This window comes from Sorghum bicolor, chromosome 6 (assembly GCF_000003195.3).
Source record: "Sorghum bicolor cultivar BTx623 chromosome 6, Sorghum_bicolor_NCBIv3, whole genome shotgun sequence".
In the NCBI taxonomy this organism is placed as follows: domain Eukaryota; kingdom Viridiplantae; phylum Streptophyta; class Magnoliopsida; order Poales; family Poaceae; genus Sorghum; species Sorghum bicolor.
The window spans coordinates 42,768,664-42,785,448 of record NC_012875.2 but is presented as its reverse complement, the minus strand read 5'-3'; the positions used below and the strand labels follow the sequence as shown (position 1 = coordinate 42,785,448).

Sequence of the window (16,785 nt, the reverse complement as noted above, 5' to 3'; positions counted from 1 at the left end):
TGGCCATAAGATCCAACGGTGTGTATTGTCCCTCAGTAATGTAAGGGAGCCAGAGCCCGGAGGCGCCTCTTTTCATCCTCTCCAGGAAAAATTCCCTCCCTGGTGCTCCACTAGCCTCCGGCGAACTGCCGGTAGCGGAAACGCCGGCCGAGATGTCTGCTTCCTCCTTCCCACCCCGCACGGTGATCTGTGTGGGCGACGTCCACGGCTACGTCACGAAGCTGGAGAGCCTCTGGTCCAACCTCGAGGCCGCGCTCCCCGCCGACGCCTTCGCCACCGCGCTGGTCATCTTCCTCGGCGACTACAACGACCGCGGCCCGGACACCCGCAGGGTCCTCGACTTCCTCCTCGAGCTCCCAACGCGCCACCCCGGGCAGCGCCACGTCTTCCTCTGCGGCAACCACGACCTCGCCTTCGCGGCGTTCGTCGGGGCGCTGCCGCCGCCGCCCGACGGCTCCCCGTTCTCGGCCACCTGGGACGAGTACATCCACAACGAGGAGCACGAGGGGTGGTTCCGCGGGCCGGGATACGAGGACATGCACGTGCAGGGGAGGCGCTGGGGCGGGGTCATCAAGGAGAGGTGGAACCCCAAGAAAGGGCTGCCGTACAAGGGCTCCATCTATGACGCGCAGCCAACCTTCGAATCCTACGGCGTCGCCCATGGTTCACCTGGTCAGTCATGAAATTTCATCGTCACTTTAATTGGTTTCTTGCATCCTTTCTTACTCAGTACTAGTTGTGGTTGTGTGTACTGTGTACTCTAGTTATCAAACAATGCAAATTTGCCATGGAGCCTGCCTGTCGATTCGAGCTGTGGTGCACTTCCAAAATGCGGGCATGTTGTGTTGATATATAATCAATCTCTCACGAGACTGCATGAACCATAAGAAATGCTGAAATCGAGCATGCAAGGAACCTATGAATTCTTATTTGCATGTTTACTAAATCAATGCACAATTTCCCAATAGTATGAGAAATTGATTTTGTTAATCAGTCATTTCATTGAGGAAGAAGAGAGAACAATGGGGGATTGGAGAAACATACAAAGACTCACCCAAGATACAACTCTCACAATAGGTAACAACATCAGCAAGCTTGATGCAGCAAGCAACCAGACGACCAAAAAGCTAGTCTAATGTAATGCCATGGCGAGTAACTCCTGGAAGAGCCTTTTGCTCCAGCACGCAGCAGCACACCAAACAATGGAATATAGATGCCCCGTCAAGTAACTCAGGGAGTCATTTTGGTTCAGCTGACAGCAGCACACCAAAGGATAGACTATGAACTCTATTTGCAGCACTATTGATATACAAGGATTTGCCTCATTGAACACACAGTTGTTGCGATGGTTCCAAATTTTCGATCCCACAAGAATAATGAGATAATAAGCCCTTTCTTGACCTTCTTTCGAGACCTCCTTCATTGCCTTGCACCACCAACTTGAGAATCTGCTGGTGGAAGGTTGTGGTGTGATGGCATAGCAGCGAGGTCCAACCACTGGAAAATTATAAACCAAACCTGTTGAGCAAAGACGCTGCAAAGCAACAGGTGCTGAATTGATTCTCCCTCCTGATCAGAAAGAAGGCAGGCTGCTGATCAGGAGTCCTCTCTTAGCAAGCCAATCTGCTGTCCAACAGTAGTTGCACAAAGCAAGCCAGATAATGTAAATTTTCTACACAAGATCAAAATGACTGCTTCAAGCCTTCAATGGAGTTTTATGTTGAACACTTGACACAGTAAAACTTGGTAAGCTATTCACTGATAAAGCAAGGTACTAGTACTATTTATCTTACTTAAGATACAAAATAAGAAATTTGGTACTCCTGACTAGATTGTGTAAGCATATAATCATACGTAATCTCCTGCCATAAATTAACCAAACAAATTCTAATTTTCAGCAAAAACTTCCCTATTTTAAACAAGATCATCTCCTAATTCTAATTTGCTGTTGGTTCTAATTTCTTCACAGATCTCGCAAAGGCTGTGCCAGAGGAGCACAAGAGGTTTCTGCATGACTTGGTTTGGATACATGAAGAGGTGAGTTATTTTGTAAATTGTAAGTGTCCAAGCAAGAGTTGTTGCTCCTAAGGTATTCAGGTTATGGTTTTATGACAGGAAAATGTGCCAATTGATACGGATGAAGGACAAATCATCTGCAATCTGATTGCCGTCCATGCTGGCCTAGAGAGGACCATAGATTTGAATGAGCAACTTAGAGTTTTGAGAACCAGAGACACAAGGGTGCCAAAGGTTCAAATGCTTAGTGGGCGGCAAGATGTTTGGAACACACCCAAGGTGAGAAAAAAAAAATCTGCATCTTATTTCTCTCTAGTTTACCAGAAAAGAAACTTAGTTTCTGAGTTTTTTATATTTACCAGCTTGGTGAGACAATACTCTGCAGAATGATTCTGCGAATGCTTATTTATGTATCTTGAAATTTAGGGAAGAGACCATCTTGGTCTTTAGAATGCATCTGTACATGCCTTTAAAATCTACTGTGCGCTAGGCACATCATTATTAGCTCATGATATGTTAGTTCATGTTGTTGAGCTGATGTGACATCATTTTAGCAGAGCTGGTGGCAGTAAACCTAATTGTTTTACTGGAGTTATCAGAGCTGATATTATATTACTGCTGAGCTGAGTCGAGCCTGCTCTCTTAAGTCTTGACTCTTGATTCCACCCACTCCACGATGCTTCATTTTTCCAGCTTTTGAAATTGAGAAAATTGATCTGTGCATATATTAGTTTTAGTCTCATCATCCCTTGGGCGAACAAATTATTTTTTGAAAATACAATAGGTTTGGTAACTGATAAGGTATGAAATAATAAGTGTTTTTTTAGAATAAATAGTATTTAAAGACACTGGTTCCGGTCTCTCGTCTTTTATCTTTCTTACACTGTGAATCAGTCTTTGGCCTAACCTTGTATATTTGTGTACAGAATGAAACTAGCATAACATGCCTGCAAATCAAGTACAACTGTCCTAGTGTTTCAAATGTGCTCATATTAACTGCAGGACAGGCCAATACGATGTCCTGTATATTCTCTAGTATTCTCAACACAATATTCATTGGCATGTCTGCATTACTCTGGTCGTCATGCCATTTTGAATTACCATTTGCCCCCCTGTAGAATCTAATCGGGTGCACCATGTAGAAACACTTAGTAATGTTCTCTGGAAACTTCAATCTGGATATGGTATAGGTTCAGAATTTTCATTATTAGATAAAACTAAACACAGGGGTTATCCATAATGCTAATTGCACCATTACATTGTGATATTCAAATTTGATACACCTATGTACTTCTTACTAGATCACTTGCACATTTTTTGTTGAAAACCTCCGCTTCTGTCATAGAATTTGATGAACCTGGCCTGGTGTGTGGGTCTGCCTCTGGCTGCAAGCTGTCTTTTTTTACTTCTGCCATTCTCTGGTTTTGTTGAAACTTGAAACAGGGAAGCATGAGTGCTATACATGATTTCTGTTCACCGCAGACACATGACACCTATTGTACCTATATGACCTGTCCTGAATGCAGGGTAGTGCACATTATCACATTCTGTGACCTCATTTGCCCTCATGAGCGCCATTGTATAAAGCTTGAACAGAAATGTTGATGTCATGGATATCTGTTTTTTCAGGATCTGACTGGCAAGCAAACTATCATTGTAAGTGGCCACCACGGGAAGCTCCACATCGACGGCCTCCGATTCATAATCGATGAAGGTGGTGGTTATGCAGACAAACCTATTGCTGCAATTGTGTTTCCTTCAAAGACATTGATCAGAAGTTCCGAGGCACATTGAACACGGTGGTGCAGTTTTTTTTCCTTGTAATTACTGCCTGTACTCATGTATCATATGTCAAACAACAATAAGAACAACTCGAAAGGAAATAAGTTGGTGAACCAGACCTGCGGCTTAACATGTCTAGTCATTAGTGTGAAGTGTAACTATTTGAAACTGTGGAAATGAAATAAGTTGGATGAGAGACTGTACATCCTCTTTTTCAAGGCAATAAACTGTACATCCTTTTCAAGTGTGAAGTGTAACTATTTGAATCTCTGTCGACTTGGGCGAGAGACTGTACATCCTCTTTTTTAGGGCAATAAACTTGTACATCCTTTTTAGGTGTGAGGTTTTTTTTAAAAAAAAAAAAATAGGATTGTGAGTTGTGTGTGTGTGTTTTTTTAGTGACTGCGCCCAGGTTTGAAGTGTAACTATTTGAATATGTCGACCTGGGCGAGAGACTGTACATCCTCTTTTTGAGACAATAAACATGTATATCCTTTTTAGGAGTGTTTTTTTTAATTTTTGGAAATGATTGTGAGTTTGTGTGTTTTTTTATGACCACGCCCAACGAGTATTTTTTTCATTAAAAGGGTAGAGTTGTATGAGTTTGTGACCTGACTACCTGTGTGCATTCAAGATTTCCAACAGGTCTCAGGGCAAAGGCTTTCCTTCTTTTTTCTGAAATCATGACAGGAGCGCTGCCTCTCATTCAAGATAAAAGCCTTTCTTTTTATAGGTCAACCCATTTTCTATTGTAACATGATGTGTTGATAACAATAACATGCTACCCATGTCGTTAGAGCATCTCCAGCATTGCTCCTACTCTAGATTTGAGTAGTGGAGGAAGAAAAACCAACTATTGCAGGCCCTCTACTATATCCCCTAGATCTGTTGGCCTCCTACTTTCCTCCTTCACCTCCTACTCTTGTTGGCTGCCTACTCCATTGTGCAAATTTTGGATTGGACATTTTCCTCTCAACGCTTGACTCACACGGCCCACGGCATCCATCGCCCCACCTTTCCCGCACCCTTCAGTGTTTGCTCGGTCACCAGTGCGGTATTTGCCTAGGTCTTCGATGTTTGCTCAGTCGCCAGTGTTACCCACGGGCTCTGGCATTCACTCTGCCGCCGGCAGCGCCTTCGCTCCATCTGGCTTAGATCCCGCCGCCCCATGCATCGTCTGTCCACTATTGCCCCTGTGCGCCTCCGCTCGCCTAGGTTCCGCCATGCGCCTCCGTTCACCTAAGCAGCGTCGCCCCGTGCGCACCCAACCAAGAGGTCCCCCGCCACCCTGTACGCCCAGGCATCGTCCATCCCCCTGTGTTGTGCTACCGCCCACGGAGAAGAGTTCAAGAAAGGGACTTCATCCATGGAGATGAGCATAGGAGAAAGGAAGACACGTGGATCCCACATTATTCTCTACTTGGATGGATTTAGAGGCAGATATGAGCGAATCTAGAAACGATATCCAAAAGGGAGCTAATTAATAAAGGATTGCTTGTGCTAGTTGGAGGAGCTATCTTGGATTGTACGTTGGGAATTCCTATGGATTGTGGAAGACCTGCCTATGAATAATTTGGGCTGCAACCTCATAGCCTAGAGTTTGAATATGCCTCTAGGACAGTTTTAGGCAGTGCTAAGAAAAACAATAAAAATATGAGTAACAAACTACTCTCTCTATTTAAAATTATAAGATGTTTGACTTTTTTTATCTTAAGTTTGACCACTCGTTTTATTAAAAAAAATTATATAAATATAGTCAAATTTAAATTATTTTTAAAGATCTTTTATTAATAAACCAAGCCACGATAAATGAAATAGTAATATTTTGCATAAATTTTTAATAAAATGAGTGATTAAAGTTGGTGTAGAAAAATTCAAACGTCTGGATGGATGGATCGAGTTGATGGCTACATTTTCTCACGGCCAGCGACGGGAATTAGGCCTTATTTAGTTCCAAAAAATTTTGCTAAACAGGTACTATAACACTTTCGTTTGTTTGTGACAAATATTGTCCAATCATGGAGTAACTAGGTTCAAAAGATTCATCTCATCAATTCCGACCAAACTATGCAATTAGTTTTTATTTTCGTCTATATTTAATACTCCATACATGCAATTAAAGATTCGATGTGACGGAAAATTTGAAAAATTTTGTAAAATTTTTTGGGAACTAAGAGCATCTCCAAGAGCTTGGCTAAAATGGGTAGCTAAATTCTAATATTTAGTTATTTTGTAAAATAGATAACTTCTTAAAAAAGAAGAGGTTTACAACAGCCTTGCTATCAGATAGCTAGTGTCAGTGGTTGGCTATATATGGCCAATGAAAATCAAGGGATAGCAAACTTTCTATTTTACAAAACCAAATAGCACATCTGTTGGAGCCTATTTTTCTACTATATAAGTTTTAAAAGGCCTTCATAATAAAAATAGCAAAGCTGTTGTTGGAGTTGCCCTAAACAAGGCCTACACTCCTAACGGTTTTTTGAGCTTTCGCGCTTTTTTGGCCGTTACGAAAAACCCCCTTGTCTGTCTCCGTCCTCTGCCACCTCCGGCACGGGCGCCCGGGGAAGACGACGCCACACGCGCTTCCGCGGGGCCCCCACCCTGCTGGCCTTTTTCCCTCTCCCATCCCCATGCAGCGCCAGCGGCCCGCGCCTGGCCACTGCCTTCCACCTCCGGTCCTCCGCCGTACACGTTGCTCCCACCATTATCTCGCGCCGCGCTCCTCCTCGACCTTTCCCGTGGGCTGCGCGCGCGCGGGTGAAGAAGGAGCCGCGCGTGCTCGCGTACGTGCGGCCGCCCGTGCGGGTGGTTGGACTCGGACTCGGATGTGCAGCTGGGTGCGCGCGGGATGGTGTTCGCTGTGTCCGGCGCGAGGCTCCTCGGGGTCGTGCGGCCCGGCGGCTCGGCGCGAATATCTGGCGGGGAGCGGCGGAGTGCGGTGGACTTGCCGTCGCTGTTTTTCAGGAGGAAGAACGCCTTCTTCTCTCGTAAGGCTCTCTCTCTCTCGCCCGGTTCCTGAAACAGGAACCTGCATTTTGTTGCGTTGCCGCAATCGTTTCCATCTTCTGGCCAATGGGTTTTCTCGTTTTCTTCTTCTCATTTTGTTTTGTTTCTCGTCGTCGTTGCAGCCTGCATATTTGGTGGTGCTGTTTTCTCTGTTCTTATCAGCGGCGCTGGCTCTGTAATTTGTTGCAGGTACCGTTCTGAGCTGCGCTGGTGCTCCTGGAACTGGAACGGTGCTGGTTGCGGAGGAGAAGGCATACGCACCAACAACTCAAGCAACCTCTGCAGCGGCTGAAGCAATCTCAGAAGTTGAAGCTGAGCAGAAGCCTGCTGAGCCCTCAGAAGTGATTGAAGGCACTGATGAAACCGATGAGATTGACCCAATGCTAGAAGGGTTTTGGTGCCACCTTGACTGCCGGTAAGCTGTACTGTGTGTGTGGTGAATGTGCCGTCGTACAAGTAGGATATCCAGTCTCACTCCTCGCGGCCGCGGCAGCGGGAGCAGCGAAAATCCAAGTCGGCCGGGGAAACGGAGCCCGGACCAGACCCAGCGCGGCGGCGGCGGCGGATGGAGGCGTGGCGTGGCGGTCGCGCACGGCGCAAGGAGCGCCGTCCGAGTCCGAAGTCCAAACGAGACGGAAGCGGGAGGGCCGCCGAAGGGGGTGGGCACTGGGGACACTCTGCATCGAGTTGGACGGCGTCGATCAAGCGGCTCTAAGATCGAACGGTGCGTATTGTTCTCCAGTAATGTAAGGCAGCCAGAGCCCAGAGTCCGGAGGCGCCTCCTTTTCATCACAGTTCACAGGATAATGGCTTCGCTCCTCTGCCGCTCCGCTCGCTACCCGCTTTGTCTGCGGTGAAGCCTCCGGCGAACAGCCGCGCCGGCCGAGATGTCTGCTCCCTCCGCGGCACCACCCCCACCCCGCACCGTGATCTGTGTGGGCGACGTCCACGGCTACGTCACGAAGCTGGAGAGCCTCTGGTCCAACCTCGAGGCCGCGCTCCCCGCCGACGCCTTCGCCACCGCGCTGGTCATCTTCCTCGGCGACTACAACGACCGCGGCCCGGACACCCGCAGGGTCCTCGACTTCCTCCTCGCGCTCCCGACGCGCCACCCCGCGCAGCGCCACGTCTTCCTCTGCGGCAACCACGACCTCGCCTTCGCGGCGTTCGTCGGGGCGCTGCCGCCGCCGCCCGACGGCTCCCCGTTCTCGGCCACCTGGGACGAGTACATCCACTACGAGGAGCACGAGGGGTGGTTCCGCGGGCCGGGATACGAGGGCATGCACGTGCAGGGGAGGCGCTGGGGCGGGGTCATCAAGGAGAGGTGGAACCCCAAGAAGGGGCTCCCGTACAAGGGCTCCATCTATGACGCGCAGCCCACCTTCGAATCCTACGGCGTCGCCCATGGTTCCCCTGGTCAGTCATCAGTTTGGTTTCTTGCAGATCCTTTATTAATCAGTACTAGTTGCGGTTGTGTACTCTACTTGTTATCAACCAATGCAATTTGCCATGGAGCCTGTCGAACGGTTTACTAGTCAATTAGAGCTGTGGTGCGCTTCCGGAATGCGGGCATGTTGTGTTCATATGTAAATCAACCTCCCACGAGACTGCATGAACCTTAAGAAATGCTCAAAATCTGAAACCGAGCAGGCAAGGAACCTATGAATTTTGATTTGCATGTTTACTAAATGAATGCACAATTTTTGGATTGGAGAAACCCAAAAGAGACACCCCTGTATAACTCTCAGAAAGGGTAACAACATCAGCAAGCTTGAAAGATGACCAAACCGCTATGTTACACGGATACTCCAAGGGGGGTGACGTATCCGTATCCGATACTTGTCGGATACGCGGATACGGATACTCGGATACACCATTTTAGTGGATTTTCTTTTGAGAAAGTGTGTATCCGCGTATCCGATACGTATTGTATCCGATACTCGTACCCGTACTCGTGTAACGTATCCAAACCTGTTGAACAAAGACACTGGAAAGCAAAAGGTGCTGAATTGATTCTTCCTCCAGATCACAAAGAGGGCAGGCTGCTGGATGAAGAGCCTTCTCTTAGCAAGCCGATCTGTTGTGCAACAGCAGTTGCGCCAAGCAAGCCAGATAATGTAAATTTTCTACAAAAGATCAGTATGACTGCTTCAGTGGAGTTTTATGTTTAACACTTGACACAGTAAAACTTGGCAAGCTATTCACTGATAAAGCAAGGTACTAGTACCATTATCTTACTTAAGATACGAAACAAGAAATTTGGCACTCCTGCCTAGATTGTGTAAACAATAAGCATTTAATCATACATAATCTACTGCAAGAAATTAACCAAACAAATTCTAATTTCAGCAAACAGTTCCCTATTTCAAACAAGACTATCTTCTAATTCTCATTTGCTGTTGGTTCTAATTTCTTCACAGAACTCGCAAAGGCTGTGCCAGTGGAGCACAAGAGGTTTCTGCATGACTTGGTCTGGATACATGAAGAGGTGAGTTATTGTGTGAATTGTAAGTATTCAAGCAAGAGATGTTGCTCCAAAGGTATTCAGGTTATGGTTTTATGACAGGAAAATGTGCCAATTGATACGGATGAAGGACAAATTATCTGCAATCTGATTGCCGTCCATGCTGGCCTAGAGAGGACCATAGATTTGAATGAGCAACTTAGAGTTTTGAGAACCAGAGACACAAGGGTGCCAAAGGTTCAAATGCTTAGTGGGAGGCAAGATGTTTGGAACACACCCAAGGTGAAAAAAAAATCTGCATCTTATTTCTCTCTAGTTTACCAGAAAAGAAACTTACTTTCTGCGTTTTTTATATTTACCAGCCTGGTGAGACAAAATACTCTGCAGAATGATTATGCGAATGCTCATTTCTGTATCTTGAGTTTTATGGAAGAGACCATCTTGGTCTTTAGAATGCATCTGTAAATGCCTTTAAAATCTACAGTGCACTAGACACATCATTATTAGCTCATGACATCATTTTAGCAGAGCTGGTGGCAGTAAACCTAACCCTTTTACTGGAGTTATCAGAGCTGATATTATATACTGCTGAGCTGAGTAGAGCTTGCTCTCTTAAGTCTTGACTCTTGATACCACCCACTCCATGATGCTTCATTTTTCCAGCTTTTGAAGTTGAGAAAATTGATCTGTGCATATTTTAGTTTTAGTCTCATCATCCCTTGGGTGAACAAATTATTTTTAACAGTATAAGAGGTTTGGTAACTGATAAGGTATAAATAGTGAGAGCTTTTTTTTTAGAATAAATAGTAAGAGTTTTAAAGACACTGGTTCCGGTCTCTTGCCCTTTTATCTTTCTTATACACTGTAAATCAGTGTTTGGCCTAACCTTGTATATTTGTATGCAGAATGAAACTAACATAACATGCCTGCAAATCAAGTACTACTGTCCTAATGTTTCAAATATGCTCATATTAAACTGCAGGACAGGCCAATAGGATGTCCTGTATATTCTCTAGTATTCTCAACACAATATCCATTGGCATGTCTGCATTACTCTGTTCTTCATGCCATTTTGAATTACCATTTGTCCCCCTGTAGAATCTAATCAGGTGCACCATGTAGAAACACTATCAGTTCTTTCTTAGCAATGTTGTCTGGAAACTTCAATCTGGCTATGGTATAGGTTCAGAATTTACATTATTAGATAAAATTAAACGGGTTATCCATAATGCTAATTGCACCATTACATTGTGATATTCAAATTTGATACACCTATGTACTTCTTACTAGATCACTTGCACATTTTTTTGTTGAAAACCTCCGCTTCTGTCATAGAATTTGATGAACCTGGCCTGGCATGTGGGTCTGCCTGTGGCTGCAAGCTTTGTCTTTTTTTTTTAACTTTTGTGATTCTCTGGTTTTGTTGAAACTTGAAACAAGGAAGCATGAGTGGATGTGCATGGGATCAGTGCATGTGCATGGGCTGCCTATACGAACATTGCTAGACATGATTTCTGTTCACGGCTGATACATGACACCTATTGTACCTATATGTCCTGTCCTGAATGTAGGGTACTGCACATTATCGCATTCTGTGACCTCATTAGCCCTCATGAGCGCCATTGTATAAAGCTTGAACAGAAATGTTGATGTCATGGATATCTGTTTTTCAGGATCTGGCTGGCAAGCAGACTATCATTGTAAGTGGCCACCACGGGAAGCTCCACATCGACGGCCTCCGATTCATAATCGATGAAGGTGGTGGTTATGAAGACAAACCTATTGCAGCTATCGTTTTTCCTTCAAAGACATTGATCAGAAGTACCGAGGAAGCAGGAACCACATCACACAGCTGATCTAGATATCGTCAGGAGCATTGAACACGGGGTGCAGTTTTTTTTCCCTGGTAATTACTGCTTGTACTCATGTATCCTATGTCAAACGACAATAGGAACAACGTCCAAAGGAAATAAGTCGGTGAACCAGACCATGTGTCTTCGCATGTTTAGTCACTACTGTGAAATGTAACTATTTGATACTGTCAACTTGGACGAGAGACTGTACATCCTCTTTTTTACGGCAATAATTCAATAAACTTTACATCCTTGTCTGTTGTCCTTGTCTGTTGTGAGTTTTTGCTTTATTTTGAAAGGATTGAAATCAGTTGTGAGTTGTGTGAATTTGTGACCTGGTTGCCTGTGTGCTTTCGAGATTTCCACCATGTCTCAAGGCAAAGGCTTTCCTTTTACACGTAAGTACATTTCCTATTGTAATATGATGTGGGATAACACGCTCTGCCTCTCTTGATGCTATATTCGACAGATTTGGAAGGGACACGGGCATGTGCACGGTGCAGCTCTCTTGAAAGGAAAACGTCCATTTTCTCTCCCTTGCTCCCTCCGTCCTGTAATACATATTATAGTGCATTCTAGTAGCATTCAAAATTTGGCTTCAAATATAATGCGTTTCGGAGAACAAAGCCTAGTTTTGATTAAATATTTTCCATTTATCAACCAATCATCATTAATCAGGTTAATGATAGCGACTGATTAGAAAACAAAACGAGGGTACATGCGTCTTTTATGTTCTCTCTTAATTTGTCTTAAAATTTCTAGAATATACTATATTATAGGACATATGGAGTATCTTAAAAGTCAGCTTTTGCAAAAGTCAGTTTTTTCTGTCTCAACTCTAAAACAAAAAATAGTTCCTCTCTTTTCTCTCCTTTATCGCAAAAAGTTAGCTTTTTCTCCATCAAATCTAAAATAAAAAATAGTTCATCCCTCGTCTCTCAAAATCGGTCACTTCACCTCAATGACTATTTCCATGGTAGTTTTTATTTATTTATTTATTTATTTATGTTTATTTCCACTAAATCTTTGAAAATTCATAGTAAATCACAAAAGATTCATAAAATGGAAAGTCCAATTATGTTGGACTCCACAAGAATGGATCTACATGGTGAACATATGATATATTATGTTTTAGCACAAAGTTTTTAATGTAACCTTAGATTTATATTTTTTATAATTAATTCATAGTTGTGGTTTCTTTAGTCCAATTATGATGAAGTTTTTTATGGGCTAATCATTACAGGCTTGAGCTGTAGTAAAAATTTTATGCTCACTAGATGCTGAGTTATTTGACTCAATTTTCTTCTTTCTACGAAAGTCATTGTATTTTGATTGCAGCTAGAGGGTCCACGTTGACCCATTGCCTTGATTCCCACCTGAGTGCCCTAGCTAGGACTGGGCTACCAAGTGCTAACTTCCACCTCAGTCGTCTCATCAAGCGCATCAGGGCACTCCCAATGATGTATTAATAATAGTTTCTATCTTTATTAAATAAGTTGTCACCTAAGCAAAATGCCGATGTGACATTCTAATTAATGAGAAAAGAGAAAGAAAACACAAGAAATCATTTCTTGTGAGAGAAATCACGTCTTCCCTCACAATGAGCGCAGCACTCGGCAAAGAGCTCTTTGCTGAGTGCCAACCGTAACACTCGGCAAAGCTTTTTTTTTTGTTTTTTGCTTCCAATTTTTTGTGGATGATTAGTAGTGTATCATGAGTAACATGTCACAATTTGGGACATTTTGAAGATTTTTTGCTATATTTCTTCACTTAATTGCGATTTGTTGAATGTTTTTCGAAAATGTCGGTTTGAACTGCGGGTGCATGGATTAAGAGTTTCCAATGGTTCCAACAATGTTATTCTTGTTTATGAAGGTGTAATTAGGGCAAATCCAGAGCCTGACTCCAAATCTGGGTGAACGTGCTCAAGGTGCAAAGCTTCGAACTTTCGTGCGAGCGGTATTTTAACTATAAAAAATGCAAACGACTTCCGAAAAACCCATGTGGTCACATAATCACATGTGATCATATAATCACATGTGTTCACAAAAACCCAACATCTCCACACATGATCATACATGCATGATCACATGTGTTCACAAACCCAACATCTCCACACATGATCACATGTGATCACATGTACTCATCATGTGTGGAGATGTAGGGTTTGTGAACATCGTACGTGCAAACTTGCTCCAAACTTTTTTAAACCATAGCCTACCCATACCATATGAAGACATCTCAACAAGTTTCGTGTTTTTTTGGAAGTCGTTTGTATTTTTAATAATTAAAACACCGTGCGCACGAAAGTTCAAAGCGTTGCACCGTGAGCACGTTCATCGAGATTTTGAGTCAGGCTCTAGATTTGCCCTAATTACACCCTAATAAACAAGAATAATATTGTTGGAACCATTGGAAACTATTATTCCATGCACCCGGAGTTCAAACCGACATTTTCGAAAAAGATTCAACTAATCGCAATTAAGTGAAAGAATATAGGAAAAAACTTAAAAATGTCCCAAATTGTGACATTTTGCTCATGATACACTAGTAATCATCTAAAAATTTGAAAGCGAAAAAAAACTCTTTGCCGAGTGCCACTGTTGGCACTCGGCAAAGAAGCCTTCTTTGCCGAGAGGCAGACAGTAGGCACTCGGCAAAGCCAACGGCCATGGATGTCGTTTGCTTTGCCAAGAGCCTGGCTCTCGGTAAAGAGCTCTTCGCCGAGTGCTGGGTTTGCCGAGTGGCGGGCTCTCGGCAAAGATCCAGGCACTCGGCAAAGCACTAGTTTTCTGTAGTGTATGTTTTGTAATGGAAGAAAAATGTATCAAAGATTATATTCTAAATTTGATACTTATTAATACAACGTAGTCATATTATTGCCAACATTAGCTTATATTATTTATGGATGTTATGATAATCATGAAATAAATTACAATTTTTAATGTTATAGAAATAGTAAAACATAAATACATATGTACCATTCACAATGTTGTTGTTTTTACGGACGTTTGATAATTTTTCCCCGTTGCATTGCACGGGCATATTTGCTAGTATAGCATATGAGGGAGATCGATGGAGGGATGATGCGAATGCATATCGATGCGCTGCGCAGTCAGCTGGTGGCTTGGCAACCAAAGGAGGATAGCTTCCGTCCGATATGCATGCATCCCACCGTTGAGATGAGATGATCGATCTGTGCGCTGCGCATGCGTTTCCTCTCCTGCGATCCATCCATGCAGCCCTCAATATTCATGGATCATGCATCCCATATACACGCGGCCGGGCCGCCGGCATATATGAATCATGCATTTCTGCTCGATCATGCATATGGTGTGTCGATCGGCATATAGGCAAGTACGCAACCTGTTGTGCAAGCGGTGGTATATATTATATATATCATAATAAGGGGAGGCAAAGGAATTATCCTTCATGCCTGCCTGTCTGCCCTCATCGCCCGCGTGCCGGGACGGACACACGTCCCACACCTACACCTACTCCTGGATCCATCAATCCCAACTAGTAATAAGCAAGTGCCGAGGGTCAATTAACATCGCTTACATGCTTATTATGCTAGCTCCAAATAATCAAACAGAGTCTAAATATATTTGATACAAGGCAGCGACTTATAAAGTGTTTTCAAATAATCCCCGTATCCAGCCTGGCATGTACGGGAAGCAGGTTCTCATGCCCACTGGTATACTTATACGTGCGCCCAACCGTTGAAACTTTGAGGTATTCAAATTATAAGATACTGCCCCAGATGGTACGTAAAAGAAGACAATCTCCTTGTAAGGATGAAATCCGATGAACTGAATAGAGTAGTGCCTGTCTGCTTTAGTGAGCTTATTATCTTTGGCCTCATCGAGGACAATGTCAGCATTGTCAAAGTCCCATTCATCATCGTCGCCATGTGCAGTAGCAGGTGGTACTTCCTCCTTGTTATTATAGTTGCGGATGACCCTCCATTCATCATCATCATCAGCAGCAGCAAAGCCGCTGTGATAATTATGAGGAGGACTATTTGCAAGCAGCGGTGGAAGGCTGATGTTAGTCTTCAACACCCACTCCATGTGAATCATGTTATCATTTTCTTTGTCTTCTTCTTCCTTAAGGATCCAGACTCGAAGGTGAAGGCAGTGACCTACCCAATACAGTAAGGCAGAGTATACTCCTTTCTCTGATTTTCCCAAATAAAAGGTATCAACCTTACCAGCAAGTTCGCCACCTGTTGCCGGAGGTTTCATCATTTGGTACTTGTCATTGGACAAGGCTATCCTGCAATTAATTAATTAATTACAAAAAGGAATGAATATATGTGCTTAATAATTAGCACTAGATGGAGCAATATATAAAACATATATATAGCATGCAGTTGTACAACAATAATAGATGAAACGACGAAGCTGGTTAGAGTTAGTACCTCATGAGAGAATCATTTTGACAATGCACATAGAGAGCTCCCCGGAAATAGACGGCCTTGCGGTCCCAGCAATCGTCTTGCAGCATATCAGCCATGGTCCCGGCAGGCTCCCCCTGGCGGACCCAAGACCTCACTTCCCACCTCCATCTCCTCGACGAGAAGACGTGGATTCTCAATGTCGATGGCGGCCATTCTTGGTCGTCAATGTCGATGGCGATGTTTTCCCGATTGTCCAGCAGAACATGGACAAATAATAAGGGGACAAGAAATACCTCAAAGTGCTGCGGCGACTCCGCCACGGGATCGTACACAAGGTAAAAGCTTGGATACAACAAGTCGTGGTTGTCCTTCTCCTGATCCTGATCCTGATCCGTCGTGGGATCGGCCCAGACCTTGACCCCAAGCATGTCGCTAATGGATGGTTCCGGAGAGGTAGGCAAGTTGGCCCATTCGCGTGTGGCAGGGTTGACCACCATGTCATACATCAAGAGCAGACCATTGCAGTGATCCTCCACTTCCACATTCTCGTAATTTTTCAAGAAGTCAAGGCAGCCGCCGGGGATTCGACGCGCCGCCCAAGGAGATGCGAAGAAATACGTCAGCCTGTCGATGGTGTCGACGGAGATGCAGTAGAAGGCGTCGAGGCGGAGCGGGAGGAGGTCGGCGCGGAGGAGGCACCGAGCGTCGATGATGGAGCACCAGTGCTTGCAGACGCAGCGTGACGCCGCTAGACTGCTGGGCGGCAGGCGGCCCAGGACATCGGCGAGCATGTCGTCAGGTAGCTGCTCCATAGTATATATTACTATACGAATCGGCGGCGGGATCTGATCAAATCTAGGAGATTCGGATTCGGATGGTGGTGGACCGGATCGGTTGTTGAACTCGACGCGAGGTACGTTGGCGACCGGTGGGAGATCAAAGATGCTGTGTCTCTATTTATTGATGTTGGAATCCATGGATAGGTGGGAGTCCGGTTCGGATGGATTATACGGTGGTGGTGGGCGGCCGGGAATCGGGAACTGCTGCCGGACGAGGCCTTGTTTAGTTCAAAGAAATTTTACAAAATTTTTTAGATTTCCGTAATATCAAATCTTTAGATAAATACATGGAGTATTAAATATAGACGAAAATAAAAATTAATTGCACAGTTTGGTCGGAATTGACGAGACGAATCTTTTGAGCCTAGTCAGTCCATGATTGGACAATATTTGTCAAATACAAACGAAATTGCTACAATA

At 44.3% G+C, this 16,785-nt stretch overlaps 3 protein-coding genes across 3 annotated transcripts; 2 read left to right on the top strand and 1 right to left on the bottom strand.

Annotated features, from left to right (window-relative positions):
* On the top strand, positions 40-4,068 carry LOC8075264. Its single transcript, XM_002447733.2, has 4 exons — positions 40-672; positions 1,970-2,037; positions 2,116-2,295; positions 3,646-4,068. Exons 1-4 carry the CDS (start codon positions 153-155, stop codon positions 3,808-3,810), a joined length of 933 nt encoding a protein of 310 aa, XP_002447778.1. The 5' UTR covers positions 40-152; the 3' UTR covers positions 3,811-4,068.
* On the top strand, positions 6,501-11,377 carry LOC8072956. Its single transcript, XM_021462894.1, has 7 exons — positions 6,501-6,788; positions 6,997-7,222; positions 7,301-7,531; positions 7,667-8,223; positions 9,228-9,295; positions 9,374-9,553; positions 10,945-11,377. The coding sequence occupies exons 1-7, from the start codon at positions 6,650-6,652 to the stop codon at positions 11,125-11,127; spliced, it is 1,584 nt and encodes a 527-aa protein (XP_021318569.1). The 5' UTR covers positions 6,501-6,649; the 3' UTR covers positions 11,128-11,377.
* Positions 14,606-16,353, bottom strand: LOC8075262. Its single transcript, XM_002446355.2, has 2 exons — positions 15,548-16,353; positions 14,606-15,402 (listed from the first exon to the last, which is right to left on the bottom strand). The coding sequence occupies exons 1-2, from the start codon at positions 16,336-16,338 to the stop codon at positions 14,751-14,753; spliced, it is 1,443 nt and encodes a 480-aa protein (XP_002446400.2). The 5' UTR covers positions 16,339-16,353; the 3' UTR covers positions 14,606-14,750.

What these genes read in the sequence shown, in the direction of transcription:
- LOC8075264 (XM_002447733.2), top strand. Translation starts at nt 153, where the DNA reads ATGTCTGCTTCCTCCTTCCCACCCCGCACGGTGATCTGTGTGGGCGAC. An exon ending in TGGTTTGGATACATGAAGAG is followed by an intron (nt 2,038 to 2,115) that starts GTGAGTTATTTT and finishes GTTTTATGACAG; the next exon opens with GAAAATGTGCCAATTGATAC. An exon ending in ATGTTTGGAACACACCCAAG is followed by an intron (nt 2,296 to 3,645) that starts GTGAGAAAAAAA and finishes CTGTTTTTTCAG; the next exon opens with GATCTGACTGGCAAGCAAAC.
- LOC8072956 (XM_021462894.1), top strand. Translation starts at nt 6,650, where the DNA reads ATGGTGTTCGCTGTGTCCGGCGCGAGGCTCCTCGGGGTCGTGCGGCCC. An exon ending in TGGTGCCACCTTGACTGCCG is followed by an intron (nt 7,223 to 7,300) that starts GTAAGCTGTACT and finishes CGGCCGCGGCAG; the next exon opens with CGGGAGCAGCGAAAATCCAA. An exon ending in CGTCGCCCATGGTTCCCCTG is followed by an intron (nt 8,224 to 9,227) that starts GTCAGTCATCAG and finishes ATTTCTTCACAG; the next exon opens with AACTCGCAAAGGCTGTGCCA.
- LOC8075262 (XM_002446355.2), bottom strand. Translation starts at nt 16,338, where the DNA reads ATGGAGCAGCTACCTGACGACATGCTCGCCGATGTCCTGGGCCGCCTG. An exon ending in CAAAATGATTCTCTCATGAG is followed by an intron (nt 15,403 to 15,547) that starts GTACTAACTCTA and finishes AATTAATTGCAG; the next exon opens with GATAGCCTTGTCCAATGACA.